The sequence below is a fragment of the Orycteropus afer genome, unplaced genomic scaffold, assembly GCF_000298275.1.
Source record: "Orycteropus afer afer isolate SDZICR_OR568_19922 unplaced genomic scaffold, OryAfe1.0 scaffold00856, whole genome shotgun sequence".
Classification (NCBI taxonomy): Eukaryota; Metazoa; Chordata; class Mammalia; order Tubulidentata; family Orycteropodidae; genus Orycteropus; species Orycteropus afer.
Genome location: NW_006922443.1, coordinates 568,448 through 578,379, shown reverse-complemented (window position 1 = coordinate 578,379; position 9,932 = coordinate 568,448). Strand labels below are relative to the sequence as shown.

General features: G+C 36.9%; 1 protein-coding gene across 1 annotated transcript in view; it reads left to right on the top strand.

The window, feature by feature from the left end:
* Positions 1-9,932, top strand: part of MSH4 (mutS homolog 4) — a 228,115-nt gene that overhangs the window by 90,389 nt on the left and 127,794 nt on the right. Inside the window, exon 7 of the mRNA XM_007958126.2 lies at positions 6,443-6,615. Within this exon, the coding sequence (XP_007956317.1) occupies positions 6,443-6,615 (173 nt within the window). The remainder of the gene's footprint in view (positions 1-6,442; positions 6,616-9,932) is intronic.

Genomic DNA, 9,932 nt, shown 5'->3' with positions numbered 1-9,932 from the left:
CTAGGATTTTGTTGAAGATTTTTGCATCTATATTCATGAGGGATATTGGTCTGTAGTTTTCCTTTTGAGTGATGTCTTTGCCTGGTTTTGGTATCAGTGTTATGCTTGATTCATAAAATGAGTCAGGAAGGATTCCATCCTTTTCTATGTTTTGGAATAGTTTGAGGAAGATTGGTGTTAGTTCTTCTCTGAATGTTTGGTAGAATTCTCCGGAGAAACCATCTGGGCCAGGACATTTTTTTTGTTGGTAACTTTTTTATGATGTGTTTAGTTTCTTCTTTTATTGTGGATCTGTTCAACTTTTCCACATCAGTCTATGTTAGTTTAGGTAAGTGGTGTGTTTCTAGAAATATGTCCATTTCTTCCAGATTTTCAAATTTGTTGGAGTACAGTTCTTCATAGTATCCTGATATTATCCTTTTTGTTTCAGTTGGTTGTGTTCTCATGTTGGCCATTTCATTTCTTATTCATATTGTTTGTATTCTCTCCCTCTTTTCCTTTGTTACATTTACCAGTGGTTTGTCAATTTTATGAATCTTTTCATAAAACCTAATTCTAGTCTCGCTGATTTTTTCTATTGTGTTTCTATTTTCTGTTTCATTGATTTCTGCTCAAATATTTATTATTTCATTTCTTCCTGCAACTGTAGGCTTTCCTGGCTCTTCTTTTTCCAATTGTTGGAGATGTTGGCTTAAAGTGTTGATTTTGGCTCTTTCTTCTTTTTTGATATGTACATTTCTTGCTATAAATTGGCCTCTGATCACTGCTTATGTTGTGTCCCTGTGGTGTAGTAAATTACTTAGTGTGGCTTTTCTACCCATAAGTCTTTGTAAACTCCAAGGTGGAATTTTCTATGGTCAACTGAGGAGCTCCTGATCGCTGAAGTTGTCCACCTGGAGTATTTCTGTTGGGAGTGGCACAAAGCAATGTTCTGGGACGTGCCTACTCTCTCTCAAGTGCTTAGAGTTCTGATGCTATGCTTGGCTAGTTTGACCACCCTGCCGGGCTCAAAAAGAGGCCTCCTAGAGGCAGAATGCTCTCTGACTGCTGGTTGAGGAAGACTTGCTGCTGAAAGAGACCTGGGCTCCTGAGACACGTGTTGCTGGGAAAGAGAAGCAAGAGACACGCATTGCTGAGTGAGACACCGAGGGAACAGCACTGCTGGGAAAGAGGCTGTGAGAGACTGTTGGCTGAGGGATGGTGGGCTGGGAGAGAGGCTGAGCATTTTTCCTGAACTTGAATTATTAGGGTTTGGTGCTTCCCTAATAAACCCCATAATCTGTGAGCTCTGTGTGGCCACTGCAGCGAATTATAGAACCAGGAGAGAGGTGGTGGTGCTTTGGGAGGAACGGTTGGAGAAAGGTCTGGAGGGAGGCAGCATGTCTGGCCTTGCAGCAACAGACCTTGGGTTATTGCTGGTAATCCTGTCTTCCTCTTGTGGGATTAGAGGAGGTCAGAACATGTGGCCTCCTTACCCTTTTTGCAGTCCCACAGATTTTGGTATGTTGTGTTTTCATTCTCATTTGATTCAAGGAATTTTTTAATTTCATTATTTATTTCTTCACTTACCCAGTCTTTCATAAGGAGGGTGTTGTTCAGTTTCCATATGTTTGCTCTTTTTCCGTTGATCTTCCTGTTTTTGATTTCTAATTTGATAGCATTGTGATCTGAGAAGATGCTTTGCAGTATGTCAGTGTTTTTAAATTTATTAAGGCTTGCTTTATGTCCTAACATGTGATCTATTATGGAAAATGTCCCATGTGCACCGGAAAAGAATGTATATTTTGCTGTCGTGGGTGAAGTGCTCTTTAGGTCTCTATAAATTCAAGTTGGTGAATTGTATTGTTCAGCTCTTCTGTGTCTTTGTTGAGTTTCTTTCCCATTGTTCTATATTTCATCGAAAGTGGTGTCTTAAAGTCTCCCACTATGACTGTGGAGTCATCTATTTTGTTTTTCAACTCTTTTAAAGTCTGATTTATGTATTTTTGGGCTCTTTCATTGGGTCAATAGATATTTATTATGGTTATATCTTCTTGTTCAATTGATCCTTTAATCATTTTATAATGACCTTCCTTTTCTCTTATGTAGGTTTTTGTCTTAAAGTCAATTTGATCAGAAATTAATATTGGTACTCCTGCTCTGTTTTGGTTGCCGTTTGCTTGATATATCTTTTTCCAACCTTTGATTTTTAGTCTATTTTTGTCTTTGTTTCTAAGGTGTGTCTCTTGTAGACAGCATATTGATGGATTTTGTTTTCTTATCCAATCTGCAGTTCTCCACCTCTTGAATAGTGCATTTAATCCATTAACGTTCAGTGTAATTACCAACAGTTATGAATTGGTTGCTGTCATTTTATTATGTGTTTTTTCATGGTGTTCCTGGTTTCTTTGTTCCATATAATTTTCTGTGCTGAGCTCATTACATTTATGAATCATGTTATCATTTCATTTGTTGCTGTTGTTTTAGTATTTGCTAAATATTTGTGCTTGTCCTCTTTTTTATTGTGATGTGAAGATTTCTCATTTTTCTTTGAGGTTGCCCTGTGATGTATAATTTTCTCCCCAAGTTTAGATCTGTCCATTCTATCTTGCAACTCTCTTGACTTCCTTACCATTTAGAATTTCTATAACTGCACAGTATTTTCCCTCTTTTTGGTTTGTAGTTGTCCTCATTTGCCAATTGATGTCTCTGGTTCTGTGTTTGCAATCTTGTAAGCTTATTTTACTTTGAATATGTCCACAGCTGTGTTGGTTTCTGGGTTATGTCATTTTGTGTATTAATGGTTGGTTGTTATTTGCTATTATTGGTTCTCTGTTCACAGGAATTCCTTTAGTATCTCTTATAAGGTTGGTCTGGTTTTAACAAATTCCTTTAGTTTCTGCTTATCTGAAAATCTCCTAATTTCACCATCATATTTGAGGGACAGTTTTGCAAGGTATATAATTCTTGGTTGGAAATTTTTCTCTTTCAGGGTTTTGTATACACCATCCCATTGCCTTCTTGCTTGCATGGTTTCTGCTGAGAAATCAGAACTTATTCTTATTGGTTGTCTTTTGTGAATAACTTTTCATTTTTCCTGTGCTACTTTCAGGATTCTTGCTTTATCTTTGGCTTGATGAGTTTGATGATAATAAGTCTTGGTAATCCTGTTTGGGGTTCTTGGACTCCCTGAATGGATATATTCTCATCTTTCATCATATCAGGGAATTTCTCTTCCAGCACATCTTGGATAATTTTCTCAGTGGTTTTATTTTTCTCTTCCTGTTCTGGAATTTCGATTACACATAGGTTATTCCTTCTGAAGGGTTCCCATTTGAACCTTAGGCTTTTACATTTTGTTTTGATCTTTTTTTCTGATTGATACCTTTCCCAAGAAGTATTCAGGTATTTTTCTTTAATCTCATTAATTCCATCTTCCATTGATTCATTTCTGCTCCTTTGTTCTTTCAATGTGTTATATATTTCTGAAAATTTAGTATTAATCTTCTGGATTTCTCTCTGCAGATTTTGAATCATTTCTAATTTTTCATTTATTTTGTCATTTTGTTCTTGTATTTTCTTCCATAATTGTTCTAGGGTTTTGTCTGTGTTTTCCTTAAGTTTGTCAGTGTTTTCCTTGATTTGTCTCTTAGTCCTTTGAAGATACCTAAATATCTTTCTTTTGAATTCTTTACAAAGGAGTTTCAATGCTGTTTCTTCCTCAGGGATGTGTTCTGGTTCTTTATGCTTCTCCATTGTTTTTAACCACTTTATATTGCTTCTCTTTGTGGACTGTTGTTAACTGTGATGGTCTCTTGTCTTGGAAACATTGTGACATCATTGTATTTAGATCTCTGTTTACTGTTCATGAAGAGCAGTAAGGGTTAGTCAGGCTCTTCTTGGTTCATTTATCATTGGCCAGTTAGTGGTGAAGGAAGTGGTGGCCCTCACTCAATAAATGGAGCTGCAGAAGGTGTGGGTGTCATTGAGTTGTATGGTCTTGGTTGCTGTCTTCCACTCAGTTAAACAAAAACAACAATGGAAAAACCATCCAAAAAGTAAAAGCAAGCAGACAAAATACACACCACATAAACACACAGGAACAATCACCCAAAAGAAAAAAAGGAAAAATAAAAGAGAAACAAAACAAAACAAAAAATCTGCAATACCTAGGGAGAAGGCAGTAGGAGGAAAAAAGTATAGTAGCAGAATAATGAGGAAAAAAATGGGAAAAATGGAAAAAGAAAAACAAGGAAGAGGGTTTACCATGAGAAAGAAAAAAATTGGAACCAGGAACAGGGAAGAGAGAAAACTCTAAACTAAAACCTTTACAGTCATTGGCATCTGAAATGTTTTCGTGGTTCCCAGCAAGTGGAGCCTATTCTTAATTCCCTGGAATCTGGGAGAATACTGTCGCTTTAAATACCCCAAATGGTCAAACCGCTTATAAACATTGAAAATGGCTGCGTCCTCTGGACAGCAAAAGTTCACAGCTCAGCCCACCTTCCTTTTCACTGCTTCCCCTTTTATTCACCACCCACCAGTGCAGTCCTCCGTGAAGCCCCTGCCTAGCAGGGCCGATTTTTTGGTTAATTCTTAGGTCCTACCTCCACTTGGGATTATCCAAGCTGTCTGTGCCATCAGGATTGCTTCCAGACCGCAGCTCCGTATGTCTCCTTTTTTGGTGTTTTCATGCAAATTCTTCTACTAATTGGACTTTAGTCCATTTCTATATCCTTCCCTTCAATGCTCAGGGCTCCAGGATTGTTTTCTGTGTTGTGTGTATCTGTGTTAATTGGTTCCCCTTTTCTTTGTTGAAGAGGATCTGTGTAGTCTTTCTGCCTATTCTGCCATCTTACCAGCACTCCCTCCTATAGTCTGTTCTTAACAGAATTGCCAGAGTTATCCTTTTAAGTCAGAAATTGGAGTATGTTACTTTTCTGCTTAAAACTGTTCAGTAGTTCCCATTACATTTAGAATGGAGTTCAGACTCTTTGGCATGGCCTAAAGGACTTCTTTGAGTTCTTTGCCTTAATTTCCCTCCATTCTTATATCCATTTGGTGAGCTTCACCAACCTTGGTGTTCTAGTTGTAGAATCAGACTTCCTGGGCTTAAGTTGCATCTGCTACTTACTAAGAAAGATTGAATAAGTTACTTAATTTCTCTGTGCTTTAGTTCACAAAGAGCTCTGGTGGTGCAGTCGTTTAAACATTTGGGTGCTAACTAAAGGTTTGAGGTCCAAACCTACCAGCAGCTCCTTGGAGAAAGATGAGACAGTCTGCTTCTGTAAAGATATGCAGTCTTGGAAACCCATGGGTCAGTTCTACTCTGTCCTGTAGGGTTGCTATGAGTCAGAATCCACTTGATGGCAGTGGGTTTGTTGGTTTGGTTTTGTTTTCAGTTCCTTCAGCTGCAAAATTTGGCTAATAATAGCACCCAATTCATACTGTGCATAAGTAGAATTAAATGTAAAATATTTAGAAGAATGCTTGGTATATATTTAATGTTCAGTACATGTTAGCTGTCATTGTCATCATCATCCCCCTACCATCATCATCTTTGCATGGCTGCCTCTTAACATTCAGAACATAGCTCAGCTGTCAAGTGCATAGCCAGGTCTTTCTCAACCAATTTAAGTAAAGCATCCCTCTTAATCATTCTCTACCCATTCCTGTTTTATGTTTAGCATTTTCTGTACTTAAATTTATTTTTTCCTTTCTTTATATGATTTTGCATCTGTTGTCCATCTCTCCTTACTCTTTTTTTAATCCAGAGATATGAATTATTTAATCGTACTATATTCCTTAAGGGTAGGAATCATGTCTGTCTTATATATCCATTGCTTAGCATGGAACTTGGGCATATCATATGGCCTCTAAAAATATTTGTTAAATATTGGAATGAGCCAGCTTTTTAATGTGCAACATAACCTAATAAATCATCCAATGAAATTCATTTGTAATAATAACTCATTTCTTTCTAAGAATCATTTAGAATTATAAAATTCTCTTTTACTTAAATCATAACACAAGTGATTATATTAAATACTCATTTTATCAATGTAAAAGTTATTTTCTTCTTAAGAATATATTATTATATATTGCCTTGATTGGTGGAATATCATAAGCTAAAAATTTAATGTTAGTCTGAATATTGTAACTAGTCTGTGAAAAAGTTATTAAGTGCAAGGAGGTACTATGGGTCCTTATTACCAAAGTGTGGTTCATTGCCTGGCAGTATATTTGGGAGCTTTTTGGAAATGCACATTTTCTGGTCATATCTCAGACATAATGAATCCAAATCAGTTTTGTAACAAGTTCCCAGGTAATTTGTACCCACATTAAAGTTTCAGCATCATTTCTATAGATTATAGGAATTATATAATTAGAAAGTTAAAATGCAATTTTTTTTGGATTTTTCTTTGTATATTTAAAGAAAATTTTCTTACTTTTGTTTTCAAAGGAATAATCACACTCTCTTTGGTGTTCTAAATTATACTAAGACTCCTGGTGGGAGTAGAAGACTTCGTTCTAATATATTGGAACCTCTAGTTGATATTGAAACCATTAACATGAGATTGGACTCTGTTCAAGAATTTCTTCAAAATGAGGAACTCTTTTTTGGACTTCAGTCAGGTAAATAAATATTGTCTAATTTTAGAAATACAAATTATTAAAAAATATAATTGATTTAGTTGAGTTATTTTTCTATGTTTCTGAAAGACAGGAGGTAAAGTTTTAATTTCTTGTGTTCCTTGATGGAAGCTATTTTCCTTCCATGACTCATCTGTCAGTTGCTTGTACTCTGGTGGATTGTGTGTTGCTCCGAGTCTGGAGGCTATGCACTGGTATTTGAAATATCAGCAGGGTCACCCATGGTGGATAGGTTTCAGTGGAGCTTCCAGATTAAGACAAACTCAGAATAAGGAAGGGGCCATCCACTTCTCAAAGAATTGGGCATTGAAAACCTTATGAATAACAGTGAAACACCATCTGATATATTACTAGAAAACTTTATATGAATAGCCCTGAGAGATTGTCTGATGCAGTGCTGGAAGATGAGCCTCTCAGGTCGGAAGGCCTCAAAATATGACTGGGCAAGAGCTACCTCCTCAAAGTAGAGCCAACCTTAATGATGTGGATGGAGTAAAGCTTTTGGGACCTCTATTTGCTGATGTGGCACAACTCAAAAGCAACAGCTGCAAACATCCATTAATAATTGGAACATGGAATGTGTGAAGTACGAATCCAGGAAAATTGAAGTTGTCAGAAATGAAATGGAATGCATAAAGATCAATGTCCTAGGCATTAGTGAGCTGAAATGGGCTGGTTTGGGCCATTTTTGAATCAGACAACCATATGATTTACTGTGTTGGGAATGACAAATAAAAGAGAAACGGTGTGGCATTCATCATCACAAAAAATGTTTCAAGATCTATCCTGAAGTACAATGCTGTTAGTGATAGGATAAAATCTATGCACCCACAAGGAAGAGTAGTTAATACTACTATTATTCAAATTTATGCACTAACCACCAAAGCCAAAAATGAGGAAACTGAAGATTTTTACCAATTTCTGCAGTCTGAAATTGACCGAGCATGCAATCAATATGTGTTGATCATTACTTGTGATTGGAATGCAAATGTTGGAAACAAAGAGGAATCACCAGTAGTTGGAAAATATGGCCTTGGTGATAGAAGTGATACTGGAGATCACATGATAGAATTTTGCAAGACCAAATTTGCAAGACCATGCAAATACCATTTTTCAACAACATAAATGTGAGCTATACACATGGAGTTAACCAGATGGAATACACAGGAATGAGATTGACTACATCTGTGGAAAGAGGTGATGGAGAAGCATAATATCTTTAGCCAAAACAAGATCAGAAGCTGATTGTGCAACAGACCATCAATTGCTCATATGCAAGTTCAAGTTGAAACTTAAGACAATTAAAAAAATAGATTTGACGTGTTATATGGCAGTGACTGAAAACCAGATGAATTTTGGTATGACATCAAGAATGTCATACATGAAAGCCAAAAGGTCACTAAAAAGACAGGAAAGGAAGGAAAGACCAAAATAGATGTCAGAGGAGACTCTGAAATTTGCTCTTGAATGGAGAGTAGCTAAAGCAAATAGAAGAAATGATAAGACAAAAGAGCTGAAAAGAAAATTTCACAGAGCACCTGGAGAAGACAGAGTCAATTATTATAATGAAGTGTGCAAAGACCTGGAGTTAGAAAACCAAAAGGGAAAAACATGCTCAGCATTTCTCAAGGTGAAAGAACTGAAGAATAAAATGAAGCCTTAAGTTGCAATATTGAAAGATTCTTTGGGCAAAATATTGAATGATGTAGTAAACATCAAAAGAAGATGGAAGGAATACACAGAGGCACTGTACCAAAAAGAATTGGTCAATGTTCAGCTATTTCAGGAGGTAGCATATGATCAAGAAGCAATGGTATTGAAGGAAGAAGTCAAAGCTACACTGAAGGAATTGACGAGAAACAAGCCTCCAGAAATTGATGGGATACCCCTTGAGATGTTTCAACAAACGGTTGGACTGGAGGCACTTAATCATCTATGACAAAAAATTTGGAAGGCAGCTACCTGGCCAACTGACTGGAAGAGATCCATACTTGTACCCATTCCAAAGAAAGGTGATCCCAAACAATGTGGAAATTATCAAACAACATCATTAATATCACATGCAACTAAAATTATGCTGATGATATAGCAAAAATGATTGTAACAGTATATTGACAGGGAACTTCCAGAAGTGCAGGTGGTTTCAGAAGAGGACATGGAATGAAGGGTATCATAACTGATGTCAAATGGATCTTGGCTGAAAGCAAAGAATACCAGAAAAATGTTTACTTGTGTCTTATTGACTATGCAAAAACATTAGACTGTGTGGATCATAACAAATTATGGACAACATTGAGAGTAATGAGAGTTCCGGAACACTTAATTGTGCTCATGAGAACCTGTATTTAGATCTGGAGGCTGTTGTTCGAACAGAACAAGGGGATACTGCATGGTTTAAAATCAAGAAGGTAGTGCATCAGGGTTGTATCTTTCACCATATTTATTCAATCTGTTTGCTGAGCAAATACCCAAAAAGCTGGACTATATGAAGAATAACGTGACATCAGGATTGGAGGAAGATTCATTAAGAACCTGCAATATGTAGAAGACACAACCTTGCTTGCTGAAAGTGAGGATGACTTGAAGCCTTTACTGATGAAAATTGAAGACTACAATCTGCAGTATGGATTATACCTCAACATAAAGAAAACAAAAATCTTCACACCTGGACCAATGAGCAGCATCATGATAAGTGGAGAAAAGATTGAAGTTGTCAAAGATTTCATATTACTTGGCTGCACAGTCAACACCAATGGAAGCAACAGTTAAGAAACCAGACATCCTATTGCCCTGGGGAAATCTGCTGCAAAAGACCTCTTTAAAGTGCTGAAGAGAAAAGCTGTCTCTTTGAAGACTAAGGCGGGCCTACCCCCAAGCCATGGTATTTTAAATTGCTTTTTGTTTATGTGTAAGCTGAACAATGAATAAAGAAGACCAAAGAAGAGTTGATGCTTTTGAGTTGTGGTGTTGGTAAAGAATACTGAAAGTACGATGGACTGCCTGAAGAACGAGCAAATCTGTCCTGGAAGAAGTGCAGCCAGAATGCTTCTTGGAAGCGAGAATGGCCAGAACAGTGGCTGCAGTGATGGTCTCAGGTATAGCAAGGATTGTGAGGGTCGTGCAGGACTGGGAAGTGTTTTGTTCTGTTGTACATAGGTTTTCTGTGAGTTGGAGCTGACTCATTGGCACCTAACAACATCAACATTTTCTTCAAATTGGCTTCTGAATCCTGTATTACATAATTTAAGAAGTATGTTTTTATTTTAGTATCACTGTTTCAAAGCAAAGAGTGCTAATCT